The sequence below is a fragment of the Peromyscus leucopus genome, chromosome 1, assembly GCF_004664715.2.
Source record: "Peromyscus leucopus breed LL Stock chromosome 1, UCI_PerLeu_2.1, whole genome shotgun sequence".
In the NCBI taxonomy this organism is placed as follows: Eukaryota; Metazoa; Chordata; class Mammalia; order Rodentia; family Cricetidae; genus Peromyscus; species Peromyscus leucopus.
This window is the reverse complement of record NC_051063.1, coordinates 70,323,680-70,340,562: the sequence shown is the minus strand read 5'-3', so window position 1 is coordinate 70,340,562 and position 16,883 is coordinate 70,323,680. Positions and strand designations below refer to the sequence as shown.

Below are 16,883 nucleotides of genomic sequence, written 5' to 3'. Positions count from 1 at the left end.
ACTATGCCTGGTGCCTTTGCTTCTCCATTATGGAGTAACCTCTGAGACTATAAGCCCCATACATTATTTTTTCTATAAGTTGCTTTGGTCATAGTGTTTTATCATAGCAATGGAAAAGTAACTAATGCACATCATTAGCACCACTCCAGAGGGAAAGGAAGGGGGGGGGGGGGGGGGAAGGAGGGAGAGAGGGAGATGGAGCAAGCACAACCTCCCTAGAGAATAGGAAAGCCATTAGAGGCAAAAAGGACATTGCAAAGCCCTGGAAGGGGGCCTGTGCACCTCTCATGGGCCTGGAAAATGAGAATTCGAAGCTCTAAGTTGACTCGAAAGCTGGCATGGCAGCTGCCTGCCTCCCCAGTCCCAGGACACAAGGATGCATCTGGGAGACACAGCAGCACAAGAACTTCTGAGCTCAAGACCACTCCCATCCACACCTCAGACCCTAGAGAGGAGAGGTCACAAAGTACTGAATTAAAGACAGAAACATTAAATAGAAACAAAGGTGACATGAGAACATGGCATCCTCTTCAACCCTGTCCTGCTGCACTCCAAGGCCTTGGGGCCAGGCTAAAACCTCCAGCAGGAGATAGGGGGATTTAAAAAAAAAAACCAAGAAACTGATAAGCCCAAAGGAAAACAACACTTATGCCAGAACCAATACTATATGGAGGTCCCCCAATGTAGCCTCCTTCCCCATGGATAAACCCATCTGTGGAAGCACATGGAACTTCCAATCAGCTCAGAATCCCGTTACTAAATGGCAAGAGTGAACCCAAAATCAGATGTTTGGAGAAAGTCAGAGATTCTTCCGAAGTGGGAAGAGAAGAATCTCAAAATTCACAGTGACCCTGAGGTAAACAAAGAGTGCTACCAACCAATGGTGTCTTCAGAGCTAAAAGGAATAAATAAAAAAAAAAAATCACTAAAGCATGCCACACAAAATGTTAAAATTACAGTTAGAAAAGATAATAAAATAAATATATTTAAAAGATGAACAATGATCATGCTATTAACTTATGTTCTCAAGCAGGAGTGGGCATAGAGACAGAAAAAGAAATTCTTTATTGAATACCGAGGACATATGACTTCTACCAAACCATCAATCGAGGATGGAATGGAGAACACACACAAAGAAAAAAGCCTGGAATATTGGCCATACCTTGCGTGTCTACATAGATACATGTATACACACATATACCGTATCATATTCATACACACAAATGTATATGTATGTGTGTATGCATGTGTGTGAATGTGTGTGTGTGTGTGTGTGTGTGTGTGTGTGTGTGTGAGAGAGAGAGAGAGAGAGAGAGAGAGAGAGAGAGAGAGAGAGAGAGAGAACGAGAACACATCTCGGTGGGGAAGAAATGTGCTCAGCTTCTTTAGATTATTTAGCCTCATTTCTCTTTTAAAAATAAAATTTGTTTCCACAAGGAAGGAATAGAAGCCAAGTAGAGCCAAATATCAGTGGAAGAAAATGTATGTCAAGTGTAGCAATAATTTTATATGTGTAAACACACACAGACACACACACACACACACACATATGCACACGTGCACGCATGCACGCACGTGTGTGTGTGTGTGTGTGTGTGTGTGTGTGTGTGTGTGGTGTGTGTGTGTGTTTATGAAGGGTACAGCAGGCACAAGCTTTCTAATAGAACTCTGGATTTTTAGAAGTGCCAGTGTGCACAACTACACATATCCTTGCTTCCAGAATTCTGTGCAACTGACAACATCCTGGGTCATAAACTGCCAGTGAGGTCTGTGAATCTGCTAAAAGGCTTATCAAAATATTATTTTCCTGAAAAAAGGGGGGTACTGTAGTCTTTCCCCTTTGCCTCTTTTTCTCTATTGATGCCTAGAATGCAGGTATGAGAACAATGCAGGTAATGCAGCCAGGATGAGACCAAAAGGCAGTAAGTGTAAGTACAGCAGTAACATCTAAGAAGATCAGATACAAAGAATGTGCAGTATCCCTGATTGTAGCCCTGGCCTGCAACACCTATAAAATCACGCCTGTACTGTTCACTTCATAGTGACTTTCCCTGTTTAAAACAACAACAACAAAAACCACCCCGAAATCATGGTTTCTGTTATTTGCAACTAAAAGCAGTCTCCATACATTCACAGTTATCAAAGAACTATCTTGGGCTGGAGAGATGGCTCAGCAGTTAAGAGCACTGGCCGCTCTTCTATAGGACTCAGGTTCAGTTCCCAGCACCTACACTGCAGCTCACAAACATCAGTAGAATCCAGTTCTAGGGGATCTGGTGCCCTCTTCTGGCCTCTGCAGACACAACACAAAGCACACACACAGAGCAGACATACATGCAAGCACAATATCCATACACATAAAACTTTTTTCAAAATGTATAACACCCAAATACTCTTCCTTAGAAGTTTCTGGAACATGTACATCACATTTTTTTTTTTTTTTAAGGAAGGGAGAAAAAGTTATGTTCGCAGAAAAGAAGTGAGGCAATATGGGAAGGATGTGAGAGAACTTCCCAGGCTCTTGGTTAAGGATAGCCCTGGAGCAATTGCTGGATCATGTTCCTAAAAAATAACCAGTTCATGGGGCTGGGGAGATAGCTCAATTGGGAAATAGTTTGCTGTGCAACCATGAGGACCTGAGTTCAAGTCCCCAAATTTACACAAAAAGTCTGGCTTGATGGTGCACACTTGCAATTCCATGGCTAAGAGGCAGTGATGGGTAGATCCCTAGGGCTTACTGGTCAACCAGTCACCCCTACTTGATGCATTCCAGCCAGTGAGAGACACTGTGGTACCTGAGGGGTTTAAAAAAAAAAGTGGCCGGGCGGTGGTGGCGCACGCCTTTAATCCCAGCACTTGGGAGTTCGAGGCCAGCCTGGGCTACCAAGTGAGTTCCAGGAAAGGCACAAAGCTACACAGAAAAACCCTGTCTCGAAAAACAAACAAACAAACAAAAAAAAGTGAGTGGTACCTGAGGACTGACACTGGAGACTGTCTTCTGTCCTCTACTTGTACACCCCCCCATAAAGTCTCATACACATACACGAACACACAAGTAACATGAAGGTTCAAGGAAAGATGTCACCAAGGAGAGGAAACACACATGGTCTGATTCAGGATGGACTGGACTAAGACTGGCGACAGTGTTGGAGAGAACAGCCCAGGTGAGGACAAGAGGAACACCAAGCCTACAAGTCAAGAGCTGCCGTGATGCAAGTAATCATCTAGAGAGGGATGGGGTAATGATGGCAGCCTGGATGGAAAGGTGCACTAAAGGGGAAGGAGACGCGGAGATGGGAACACACCCTCGCAGTTGGTGGCTTATGTTGTGACGGGAGACTCAGGGGGGATGTGCCAGCGTGAGGCACGGGGAGAAGGCAGCAGATAGCACTCCTATAGTGAAGAAGATTGCGGGGAGTGGGGAACTTGGGATCCAGGACTCTGTTTTGGACATGTTTGGGCTGAGCTGTGCTGGGGCTTGGGGTAATGAAGAAGGCTACGGTCACACTCAGGATATGCTCAGCCCTCAAAAAGTAATGATTCCCCTCTTCTGCCAACATGAATAAATGCTTCGTGGGTTTGCATTTTAAACATCTTCAGTGACACGGTTTGGGGCACGGACTGAGATTTGATCCTGAGACTCTAAGTGTAAACATGCCCTGAACTTGGAATATTAAACCACAATACTTAAGCCACTAAATGTGTGTTGGCCTGAATGCCTTGCTGAAGCTGTCTTTATCCCAAGGCAGGGCTCTGTCTACCAAGACTGCAGCCATGAAGTAGTAAATAACGCCCCCCCCCAATAATTCCCCAACTATTAGCTTTATTTAATAAACATTTGTCTCTAAAAAAATATCAGCTGTGCTTGGACTTCTGTTTATGTGTGTGAGGCATGTGCCAAGTTCAGGACCACCTCAGGCATACTTTGAAACTTAGTTTACATGTTTCTAAAGTACATTTGCTATAAAACCTTCAAAGGATTCAGTTTGTACAAAACTCTTCCCAAAACACCTTTGACTGCGTTTTCATGCGCAGGTCCCAGAGAGTTCTCTAAACAGTCTTCAGTGTTGTTGCCTTTTTCACAGATACTACCTTGGTGTGTGCAGTCTTTTAATTTAATCACCAATTTGCCAGGTTGGTCTATATTGCTGCGTAGATATTTATGGGAGCTAGGATTTGGTCACATTATGACAGACATGCTGGGGTGGAGAGTTAACGGTGACAACTGAGAAATAAAACGTTTCGTGTTGGAAATCCTGGACGGTGGAGGGCTAGTTGCTGAAAACTAAATGCCTGTTACATAGGATCACAGAAATACGAGTCGGCGGCCAAGGCGAATTATTCATTGGTGAACAGCGCCCCTAGCGGCAGAAGGGAGCCAGCCGCGATGGTGGCCAGGGAAGCTCCCGAATTTTAAAAAGGCACCTGCTGTGAGTTCTCATTATGCAAACAGAATCCACAGGTGCCCAGGCTTTAAGAAGATTCAACTCAGGAAAATACAAGTCTGTGAAAACGCCTTTAATGTATGCACTTTCGTTTAACTCCGAAGTGGGTTCTCGCTCTACACGAGGTCTTGATGTAAGCGATTATTTATCACCAACGATGAGTGAGATGGGAAAAGTGTTCTGTTAAAGTTTGATCACTACTGACAATTAGGGAGTGCAGCGGGAGATCGGTAAGGGATGACATAGGCAAGGAAGTCAATTAAAACAAAAAAGTAAAGAGCGCTGCAGGTACACCTGTGTGTGGAGGGGGCGGGGGGCGGGGTGGGCATCTGCGTGGCCACCTTGCGTACCCCAACTACGTCAAGGCGGTGGAAACCTCGTGGGGGGTTGACTCCGAAGCTGGGTGGAGGAACTTGCTAACCCACCGGATCAGTAAAACGACCCCACGCACACCCGCTCAGGCGACACGTGTAACTGTCAAGACACTGAGAGAGCCTTAGGAGCAAATGTCACTCCAAGAGGGGAAGCTGTGCCTTTTCGTCCAGACGTTAGTTGCTTCAAGGCCCCGAGCCAAGTGTCTTCTCCACACACGCACATCCCCAACCCCCTGAGTGGGCACCTGGCAGGGGACGGGTGTCCAGACGCTGGGAGCGCGAGCCCGGGGGTTCCGCAGATGCGCCCCGGTGCGTCTCCTCTCCCCGCGTCTGTGGCACGCGGAGACCCCAGACTGGCTCGAGGTGGCGGGGAAGGGACGCGCGGGCAGCCGCCTGCACGGGTGACTTACCTCGGGCCGCATGGGGCGCCAGCAGGGCCCCGGCCAGGGCCAGCAGGAGGGCGCGGGCGGGGGGCGCGCGCCGCGGCGGGCGCTCTGCCATTGTCGCCGGCCTGGCGTGCAGCTGCTTCGGGGGCCCAGCAGCCAGCGCTGCAGCATCCCACGCGGGCACAGAGCCGCGGGACGTCCTACTGCCCTGAGTCTGCCGCGACCCCCTCGCGCAGCGCCCCGGCCGCAGAGCAGAGAGTCTAGCCTTTCATTTTTCAAAAAAAAACTTTCTCCCCTCCCCGTGTGTGTGCGTGCGCGCGCGCGCTACTCTGGCACGAGCCGCCCTTGACCGTTGCAATAAATGAGCAGCCTGTCCGAGTTGGCGCCGGGGACCAGCGATCTGAGGGCGGGCCTGTGCAATGGATCCGCGGCCAGCAGTTGCCGTTCTCATTACCACGGAACAAATTAGCGTCTCCCCCGCACCCCGCCCGCCTGCGGCGTCCCGCGGGTCCTAGAGACCGCTCCGGGGTCCCCGCCCGCCCGGGTCCCGCCCACTCCCGGGGGCGGCTGGATGCAGGATGCCCCCGGACACTGAGTGAGGGCCGCCCGCATAGACTGGGTTCCGTGGCGACGACGGCGCGGGAACTCACACTTCCCAGCCTCAGGATGATGTGGCCGTGGGGCCCGGGGGCCGGCAGCCAAGAGCACACGCGGCGGCGGGGTCCAGCTTTCCAGACTGAGGCTGGAAAGGATGACTGGGCTGCTAGCTGCTGGCTAGCCGGGAACCGGCGGGACACGAGGAACAGGTCTGGGATATGGTGCACAGCCAGGCAGGCTGACTGCTGCCTCTCAAGGCCCCAAACCCGCACCTCACATCTGAGGAATAAGATTGAATTTACAGCACCAGGCACTTAGGCACGGCGCTTTCGATGCAATGCTGTTTTTGACGCTGATAGATTGACTGAAGTTTCCTTTCTGTCGTCTAGACCCAGGAAAAGGTCCAGATATTTTCCAACTTCACTGATCTTACGGGGCTGGTTAGACATGCAGATTCCAACCACCCATAATGATTCGCTCCCTTAATCTTAATATTTGGGGGCTTGAGGCAGGAGGGTTACTGTAAGTTTGAGGCTAACAAGGGGCTACACCGTGAGTTCTGGGTCAGCCTGGGCTACAAAGTGAGATTCTGCCGAGAGAGGAGAGAGAGAGAGAGGAGAGAGAGAGAGAGAGAGAGAGAGAGAGAGAGAGAGAGATGAGAGAGAGAGAGAGAGAGAGAGAGAGAGAGAGAGAGAAGAAGAAGAAGAAGAAGAAGAAGAAGAAGAAGAAGAAGAAGAAGAAGAAGAAGAAGAAGAAGAAGAAGAAGAAGAAGAAGAAGAAGAAAAGATGATGGGCAAGGCTGGTCAGGGGAGAGAAAAATGCCAATTGCTAGGCATCCCTTTACATCTTCAGAATGAGATGCTCCCCCACAGCACAGCTGGGAGAGAAAAATGCCAATTGCTAGGCATTCCCTTACATCTTTAGAATGAGCTCCTCCTCCACAGCACAGCTAGGCAAGTTCCAACAAAGGCTTGGAGGGTCTCACCTCAAGTCAGGGCTGTAGCTGTGCCTCCCCCCTCCCCTTTCTGCCTCATAGTTTTCCTCCTGAGAACTATGTGAGAAGCAGCAGGGGCCAGGCAACAGAAGCAGCAAGATGTATGGAGAACGATGGCCGCTCTGGTTCCTAACATGGAGACTTCTTAGAACTGTCCAGGCCAGCGAACTCAGAACCTGGCCGTTTTCAAAGCTCCAGCAAGATTATACTGTAGCTGAGACTCAAGCCAGCCATAGAGATTCTGTTCTGATCCTACAACCTCTCCTGTTCTGGAACAGGTTCCCAGTATGAGAGGAAGGGGGTTGGAGAAGGCTGGATTCCTTACCATCTCCCTGGAAAGTAGCATTACTCACCAGCTGCCTCCAACCAGCAGTGGTCCACAGCATTCTCTCACTTCACCATAGCACACAGGACCTTAAAGAGTGAGAGGCTTCATACTGAAGTTGGAAACACAGCCTGGGAACAGGGACCATTTGAAATCAGTCTTGCTCCTAGCCGGCCTTGTATGTATGTCCTTGTTCACTCGTTTAATCAGAATGAACAATGTTACATTAGGGACTGAGGAAATCAAGCCATAGTGAAATGCCTCCTACCTCCAAAGGCTTTTCTGTTTTTTTGTTCTGTTGAGAATGTCTCTCTCTATAGCCCCATGGCTGTCTTGGAACTCACTATATAGACCACACTATATAGATCACCAGGATCTGCTACCTCCATCTTCCAAGTGCTGGGCCTAAAGGTGTGTACCACCATGCCTAGCCAGCTTTTCAATCTTAAGAGTATAATCCAGCAAACCATCATGATTGGGCAGTGTGTGCTTGATAACCTAAATGATAATTAGATTACTGCATTATTATGTATGACATATGGTCTTCACATGATCTGTGATAGAGGGTGTCACCTACATCATATCACTTTAATGTCCAGATGAAGAAATCACAGAACACTGAAGCACCAAGCGGCCTTCCCACAGCCACACAGTGAGGAACTCAGCCTCCGACCTGTCTTAGGTGCAACCTATGTCTTTGGCCCTGAGTTCCAACCTTCCTTCTTAGTGTAGGCTAAGTCACACCTCTTAGGTATTGAGCACTGAGGATCTGATGCAAAGACTTCCCACCCAACTGCTCCCCAGGGTGCTTAGGAAAGACATCTGTCCCTTGGCCTTTTACATTGGGGTTCTGCTGAGACAGATCCAGAAGGACAGGTTTATGTAATTCCAAGACTGCTGTTCTCTAGAAGATCAGAAACACCAAGCAAAAGGCTTGAAAATTATTTCCTTTGACACAATGGGTTTAGGATGGAAGCAGCTGTTAGCCCAAACCACTGATCACAGAAATGGTTTATTCATGTGTGCTGGGGGCTTTGTACACTCAATATCCATTTCTTTTCGCTGTTTAGTACTCTACGGTTGCTCTTTACTGTAAGAAAGAATAATAATAAGCTTATTCTTTTAAGTGTAGAGGTTGCAAAGCTGTCTCCAAAAGGCCAAATGTGCCCCAAGACTGTCTTTGGTGTTTGACTGAATGAAACCCAACAGCCACTTAGAAAAGGAAATAGAAAATTCTAGCCACAAGTCCTGCCTTCTCAGCCTTTTGATTCACCATGGCTGTGAAGCGTGGGCCTGGCTGCCACTCCATCCATAAAAACTACACGTACATCAACCACAGCCAACTAGGCAGAGAGCGAAGCTGGCGTCCGGCAGATGGTCTGCCTTCGGATGGGAATTCTGCCTCCTCATTCACAGGAAATGGAGGCCGACATGGCATTCAATACTGGATTGTTAGGTAATGGTGTGGGGTCAGAGGCCAGGATCTGCTCATTAAAATTTCAGATAGATGGCGTGTTGTCCCTTCCTTTCTAGAAGAATTGACCTTTGCAATACTGTTTCCTGTGTGCTATTTTTGTCTAACAGCCTGGGCATTCACAATGAACAGGGGGCACTTAGTTCTTACCCAAGCTTGCATTTAGCTCAATTCCCATTGAGTACCGGGAGAGGAAACACGGAGGCAAATTTTCCTCGGCTGAGATTTTACAGGCAGCCTCTCCAGTGTGGGCAGCTTGACCTATTGATGGAACTTGAGACAGCTCACAAAACAGCTTTTCTCTCTCCCAGCACAGTTCCCAAAGCTTGCTGCAAAAGTAAACAAACACAATGGCCCCGATTGAGATTCTTGGAAATCTTGTTAAGTCCATCTCTTAGACTGAAATTCCTGCTCCTCTCAGCCTGTAGCAAACACCATCCATTTTCCTATGCTTCTTGTCTCAGATGTCTTTACCCCACCCCACCCCCCAGAATCCTGTCCCCAGGGTGTCTCTTCCAGGCAGATGCAATTCTCCCCCCACTCCACCTCCCACCACCAAGTCCATTACCATACAGATTCAATAATTAGGTAGAGGGTGGAGGGGCACTTATGGATGTTCAGAAGGAAAGGGCACACCATTTGTATTTTTGTGTCACCTGCCAGTTGGAATTCCTCACATAGAGTCACCTAGTAGTCAGTTGCTGAGAAAGCCTTGAGTCTCCCACTCTCCGCCCTGAAAAAAAAAAAAAAAGAAAAAGAAAAAAAAAATCAGTAGAAAGGCAAACAGGATATCTATCCACAAAAGGAGATGGGTTCACAAGAATGATCCAAATGTTTTGATACTCATTCCTTTATTCAGGGTGAGCCAAGCAGTCCCTTTGGCCTTGGTGACATGCTCTGCTGAAGTGTGTGAATCCTAAGTCTGTCTTGACTCAGCCTAAGGGAATACAGACCCATCTCACAGACACTCAAGCAGCACCATGGAGGAAGACTGCAGTCACGAACCAGGATCTAAGTGTGGTTGGTGTGAATGAGTTATTCCCTAAATGGCTGGTCCAGTCTCTATCACGCTTTCAGGCGGCAGTGACTCAGGATAGCATTTGACTGCAACCTTAGGAAAAGACCCAAAGTAGAGCCTCAGCTAAGCTGCCTTCAAATTCCTGACATACAGGATGCCCGTGAGATAATGAGCTTTGTTTTGAACCATCCAATTCTTTGGTGGGAGCGGGGGTATGTAACTAACCTGTTACACCACAATAAAAACCACTCATTTCCTGATGCAAATATCCATGCCTGTATTTGTTTCTAGCTTCCAGGACTTCTGATTGCGTCTCCTCCAAGGGTATCTCCCTTGTTCTTGAGCACTGAATATGAGTTCATATGTTCCTCAAAAGGTAGCACTGGCTCCCCGAAGGCCAGGGGGGCTGGAGTTTATTGGGACTAAGGAAAACTTCAGAGTATTTTGGGAATAAGCCAGGGTCTCCATGTCTGGTCTCCAGCAGGTTTCCTCCCAGGGGTACTTCAGGGAAGGCCAAGCTTCATACTTGTGATGAAAGTCCTTCCTTACCTGATCTATCTGGTGGCCATTTGGAATGGCTGCTTCTTATTCCCTGCTCTTGAAACTAGACAAAAACTGGATAGGCCTCTTATTCCATGCCTGACTTCAGTTCCCACCCCACCCTTACTGTCAGGCAAATCAACCCCAATTTCTTTAACATGCCTCTTGAGCCCCATTCTCCCACTCTGCAGTCAGGTTTGTTGTTGTCCTCTGGGTCTGTCCCAGAGTCCTGATTTCTCTCAAACAAGCAGCCAAATGTGGTCCCAGAGCCCCGAGAAGGGTCTCTGCAAGGCCAGTGGAGACCTAAAGTTGCCCTGTTGCATGCTGGGATCTCTGCAGCAAAGACCACTAACTGCTCTGTGGAGCTTAGGCTAGTTTCCACTTCGGAAGTGGGAAGCACTACTGGCAGTTCTGGGGACCCTGTTTCTCTGGGTGGCCCCCAGACTATTCCTGCATGGTCTTGCTTGTGGCACACACACACACACACACACACAGAGAGAGAGAGAGAGAGAGAGAGAGAGAGAGAGAGAGAGAGAGAGAGAGAGAGAGAGAGAGAGAGAAAGAGAGAGCCTGGACCTCACAAAAGGTATTTCAGCCCATTTCCTGGATCCCAAGTCTGAGCTTCATTTCTCTCTATTCTGCATCCTGCTGGACATGCTTATCTGGGGCCCCTTCCTCCCATTAACACTCCCATAAACCCAGGCAGAAAAGATACCCAGACACCCAGCATGGGGGGTGGTGCCCATAATACTAGCATTCAGGAGGCTGAGATAGGAGACAGCAATGGGTTTGAGGCCAGCCTGTGCTACCGTGGGAGACCTTGCCTCAGACAAAGAAGACATCCAGAGGTTCTAGGGGCTGGGCCAGCTGTTCTTTCTCTAACACTCCAGACTAGGATCTTGAAACGATCATCTCCACGAACTCCAGATGCAGCAGGACCCTTTACCATGGCCCTTCCATTTCCAATGCCAGTGAAGAGCTGACAGGTTTTCAGGGTCCTTACTGACTTCAGAATTAGCTCAGGTCTCCTTCATACATCGCACAGACTCTCTGGGATTAGCACACACCCAGGCTAGTTTCTTCCCCACCCTACCACAGCCTTTAATCCCACTTACATCTTCAAAAAAAAAAAAAAAAAAAAAAAAAAAATCTACCGTGCTATGGTTTCCCATGTGTCCTTCCAAGGCCACATTCCGGCCCCAGGCATCACCAGGTCTTCTGTATCGTCTTTCTACACTCTGGACAAATGAAGACTTCCTTCTCCTGTCTCCTGTTCTATGTAGCACTGCTCATCTGAGGCTGACCTCTAACCATGGTCATCATGACTGTGCACACCTGTCTGCCATACAAGACAAGATGTGTGTGTCTGCATCACTATCTGATAGGACCACGCCTTGACCAGAGCTGACGCAGAGGAGGACAGTAATTCCTGGTTGAGTGCAGATGTGAGCCACTGTGCCGCCATGTTTCCTTGTGGATCTTTACAAACGCTCTTCTCTAATAGTTTTCTGATCCAAATTCAACAGGGGTGGTTCTCTGGAAGTGTATCCTTTGCTGAGGTCCAAGAAGATAAGTGGACAATATTTCCTCTCTCCCAAGTCAATGTCCCAATAGCCTTCCTAATTATTCTAGTTAAGGCCCATTACCATCACAAATCAAGTCAGACCTGATTTCCACAGAGTGGCAATCTGTGCATGTTTTATATTCTAAACCCCCTGATTTTTAACTAACTCTATATTACTTCTGGTACTATTTTTTTTTTAACAGAATGAAACTCTCCTAAGGCTCCAAACAACCTCAAACTGTGTTTTGTTCTAGTAATCAGACAATGGATAAGCTTGTGGTTACTTGAGGATATTCCAACAATGGAAAAATTAGATGAGAGAGCCTGAGTCAGAATAATTTGAAACCAGAAATGTGTGTTGGTAATAACTCAGAAAGTCACATGGCAGAGCCTCAGAGACAAAATCAAATTTGATTTTTTTTTCGTCATAGCCTCCTATATTAGAGGGGCCATTTCACCTGGTAGGATGCCAAGAAGCCTTACAAAATCTAGTGTTGAGAAATCAGAATCCTTCAGCATCGGGAAAATCCTGTGTCTCTTAGGGATGCGATGTAGACAGTCTTGTGTGCCTTATGGAAAAATAATCTGCAGTGGGCAGGAAGCCGTGGTGTCATTAAAGAAGACTGTTAACGTAAGGGAACCGCCATCCCTGCATCTTAAGCCATTTGGGCGCTTTTCCATCACCTGAAACCAGGCTGTGGTATCACTCTAGGTGGGGCCAGGGTGAGAGTGGGAGTCCACGTCCAGTTCCACCGTCCTGAAATACCCAGAGCATGATCCAACAGTGTGGTTTTGCCATTCAAAACCACTCGCTTACTCACCTGTCTGGAGTGGGGAAGGGGATGCTTACTCATTCCCAGCAGAAGCCGTGTCCCAGGCTTCCACTTTCCCATCAGGCTTACTCCTATCAGCCACTTGGTCCTACCTGGTGGACCTCCGTCCTTGGGAGAGAAAGTGTGTGTGACGCGATTGGTACACAGAGCGCCTGGTGTCACCTGCCCCACCACCTGGCCCTTTGGCCTTCTCAGGACAGACCTCTGGAGACTAAGCAGGAAGTCAACGTAGCTGAACCCCACTTCCGCCTTCTCCATTTTATGGCAGTTGACCTAATTTTGTGTCCTTTTTCCTGACCTACTTTTAAGTACTATTTTTGAGAGTGACAGAAAACTCTCTTGTATCTTAACAAAAAAAAAAAAGAACAAGGAGAAAAGAAAAAGAAAGGAAAAAAGGAAAGAAGAAAGAAAGAAAGAGAAGAGGGTGATGGAAGAAGAGGAGGAGGAAACCAGGAGCATCCCTGGACAAACACAGCAGAAAAAAAAAAAAAAAAAAAGGCTGCACTAATGTTACACAAAGGGCATTTGGTGTCAAAATTATGCACACATCCATGTGAGCACACACACACACACACACACACACACACACACACACCAAGAGAAAGGGGGATGGGAAAAGGGGGGGGGGAGAGACTTATTAGCTGTTTATTTTCTAAAATGTTCCTGCAGGATAGTGTTGCTAGAGAGCCCCCTCTACAAACAGCAGCCAGGCAGCTCCTGTGTATTTCCTAGACTCAGTAGCAAATGGCTCTCTGCTTAGGGACACTTCGGCCAGAGGCTGCCTGTCTGAACTGTTATCCCATACTCAGCTGGTGGACTGAAAATTACATATCTGTTTTACAAGAGAGATTTATGTTCTGGACAGCAAATGGCCAGACATCCAGTTCCTGAGTGCTAGTTAAAGACCTACCCAGCAATAATGCTATGATAATGGCAATTACCATTTAATGAGCATTTATCATGGCCCAAACACTTCACATATGTTATTTATAAACATCTCTATTGCCCTGTGAGGCAGAGACATGGTTCCAATGTTACAGATGAAAAACTAAGACTTGGTAGTACCAAGGTATTCCTGACCCACAACCAGTAAATAAAATCTGAAAGTGGGTCTCAAACCCAGATATGCTTCTCTCTGGTCTCTCTGTACATGTGTATGGAGACCTGAGTTTGTGTATAGAGACCTGAGTGTGTGTGTACATGTATATGTAGACCCGAGTGTGTGTGTGTGTGTGTGTGTGTGTGTGTGTATGTGTGTGTGTTCACGCCTGTGGAGACTTGAGGACAATTTTAAGTGTTGTTCTTCCCTGGGCTCCATCTACCTTGTTTGGTTTATTGAAATAGGGTCTCCCATTGGAACCTGGACTCTGTGAATCCTAAAGATCCTCCTATCTCTGCCTCCCCAGTGCTGAAATTACAGGCACATGCCACCATGCCCAGCTTTCCGGTGCTGAGTAATTATGTAGCAATGACTTAGGTCCTTGTAATTATGTAGCAAATACTTTACTGGCTGAGCATTTCCTTAGTCCCTTTCCTCTAGAAATCCTTCCCCCAGCCAGACAACATGTAGTAAAAGTGTGGTCTGCTAAGAATTGTACTTGAACCCTGGCTCATTCCACGAGAGCTCACTACCTGTTCTCCTTTTCTTTCTCTTACCTCTTAGAAAACAGAAGTGCTTTTTTTCCTGGAACTCGCAGAGAGCTGCCTGGCTCTGCCTCCCTAGTGCTGGGATTAAAGGTGTGCACCACTGCCGCCCGGCCAGAAGTGCTTTTTAACACTGATGAACTTAGAATGGAAAATCACAGAAGGCAATGTCATATTCTTGATTAGATCCCAGAACAGGGCATTGGTGGAAAATAGGAAACAGAAATAAAATCTGAAGTCTGGTTAATAATAATGTATTAATGTTGGTTTCTTGCTTTTTAACAACTGTGCCGTGTTACTTTAGGTGCAGACAACAGAAAAAACCAGGTGAAGGAGATTCGGAGCTTCCTGTGTATCTCAGTGACCTCATTTGCTTTGTTTTAGTTTTGAGATGGGCTCTCACTCTGTGGTCCAGACTGTCTGTGAACTTATAGCAATCCTCCTGTCTCAGCTTCCTAAATGCCAGGATTACAGACATGAGCCACCGTATCCAGCTCCTTTACATGACTTTTCTTAATTCTAAAGTTATTCTAAGGGGTGGATGGGAAAAGAAAAGGAAAAAATAGTAGTTCTCCTGTGAGTCCCGAGTGTCTAGACAACTGAAATCAAGATTCACAGCATGTATTACTCATTGCAGGCTGGACAGACAGTGGACCAATGTTTCCCAGTTACCCACCAGTACTTTAGGATGAACATGCTTATTTCAAAGTGCTAGGGACTGAGGACTTGGCTCAGTCTGTAAAGTGCTGGTCTTGTAAGAATGAGGGTCTGAGTTCCATCCCCATTACCCACATGTTCTGCTGAGACTTGTACTTGAATTCTGGATCATCCTGTGAGATCTCCTTATAAACCCAACACTGGGGAAGCAGAGACAAAAGGATTCCCAAGGCTCACTGACCAGCCAGTCTAAACCACTTGGCAAATTCCAGGCCAGTGAGAGACTCTGTCTCAAAATAACAAAAACAGAAAAATGATAGTTGGTTCCTAAGAAATGACAACTGAGGTTGTCCTCTGGCTTCCACACACATGTGCGTACAAAAACACATATCCATATACACATGAATAGGCATACACACATGCAGTGTGTGTGTGTGTGTGTGCTACTAAACGTGTAGTAAGGTTTTCTCCCTTTGTATTTTATTAGTCAAGAAAAGCTAAGCATGGAATTGCAACCCAGAATAAAAACTCCTTATTAAATAGTCTCAAAAGTCAGGAAGAGGAAAGTATGTGGTATGTGGTATATGCTACTGTTTATCCAATAAGTTATGATTTGAGTACATGGGCATGGGCATAGAATTGCACTATTATAGTGTTGTGTTTCAAATGAAGGATAAGCTAGGCTTAGTTTTTCTAAGTCAGGGACTGAGAGGAAGGGGAGGGGGTCAAGCTTCTCTAAATACATTTTATGTACGTTTAGTGTTTGAACCCCAAACTGTTCTTTTTTCAAAACTTACTCATGAGTGTGTGTCTACATGTACATGAGTGCATTATGTGTGTGAAATGCCACAGAGACCAGAAGGGGACATTAGAGGCCCTGGAATTAGAGTTACAGACGACAGTTGCAAGCCATCATGTGGGGGCTGGGAATCAAACTTCAGTCCTCAGGAAAGAGCAGTCTTAACAGCTGATCCATCACTCCCACCTTGATACAAACGCACTTTTACATAATTGCAAGGTAAATATAAACAGTTTTATAAATTCAGCCCCCAGAAGTCAAAAGCAAAATGAAATAAATAAACTTGGCTATTGATTGATTTGCTGTATCAGTTTAAAGAGAGAATAACTATCCCAACTGGCCCCTAAGACCCTGAAACATGAGTTTGGTTGTGTCTCTTTAGGAAGGTATCCAAAGAACAAAACAGAAGAATTATGAAAGAAAAAATATGTGTGTACGTTTTAACTGGCATGTTGCTGTCTACGGGCTCGGTGTTCTGAGATTTAAGACTGATAAAATCTAGAAAAACATCCATTTCAGCAGAGAGCATTCATATACATCGACTCAACATATCTTAGTCTAGAAAAACTAAACAAGTGTTCAGCTTTATGCACTGAAGTTTCCAGAGGCACCAGACAGCCCCTCAATAGCAAACGCTTCTAGAGTCTACACTGTGGTCTCTGTATATCAGTTCTCCTTATCTGCTGCCACAGCTCCTGGAAGAGCCTGTTCATTCCAGAGCTGGCCCAAAAACATACAGAGAAATGGCCATATCTCGGTTGTCAAATTGACTATGTCTGGAATCAACAAACACCCTAGCCTCTGAGGTCACTCCTGTGGGGGATTTTTCTAGTTAGATTATCTGGAGCAGGAAGCTCCTCTCTAAATGTGGGTGCCTCTTCAGGTGGCAGCCCAGATAAAGGGGCACAGAGAGGGAAAGAATTGCTTTTGCCTGCTTGTCCTCACTCTTGCAGGCAAGTTCATCCTTCCTGTTGCTGTGGGTTCCCTCAATGATAGCAGATTCAACTTCTTCCTTATTCAAACATAGACTGAAGATCAACTGCTCTCCAAAAATGCTCCAGGACACCAGTACTGGATTGGGACTGTAGAGACATTCAGTCTTGGGAACTGAATGACTATAGGATTCTTGGCCTTTCCAGTGTGGGACACCTATTGTTGGATTATTCAGACTGCAACCTGTAAATCAGTCTTAATAAATCCCGTGTGTGTGTGTGTGTGTGTGTGTGTGTGTGT

The 16,883-nt window shown here is 46.7% G+C and overlaps 1 protein-coding gene across 1 annotated transcript in view; it reads right to left on the bottom strand.

Annotated features, from left to right (window-relative positions):
• Adam12 (ADAM metallopeptidase domain 12) overlaps positions 1-5,689 on the bottom strand; it is a 319,985-nt gene extending 314,296 nt beyond the window's left edge. The window contains exon 1 of the mRNA XM_028868879.2: positions 5,230-5,689. Within this exon, the coding sequence (XP_028724712.1) occupies positions 5,230-5,320 (91 nt within the window). The 5' untranslated portion in view covers positions 5,321-5,689. The remainder of the gene's footprint in view (positions 1-5,229) is intronic.
• Between the last annotated feature and the right edge of the window lie 11,194 nt (positions 5,690-16,883).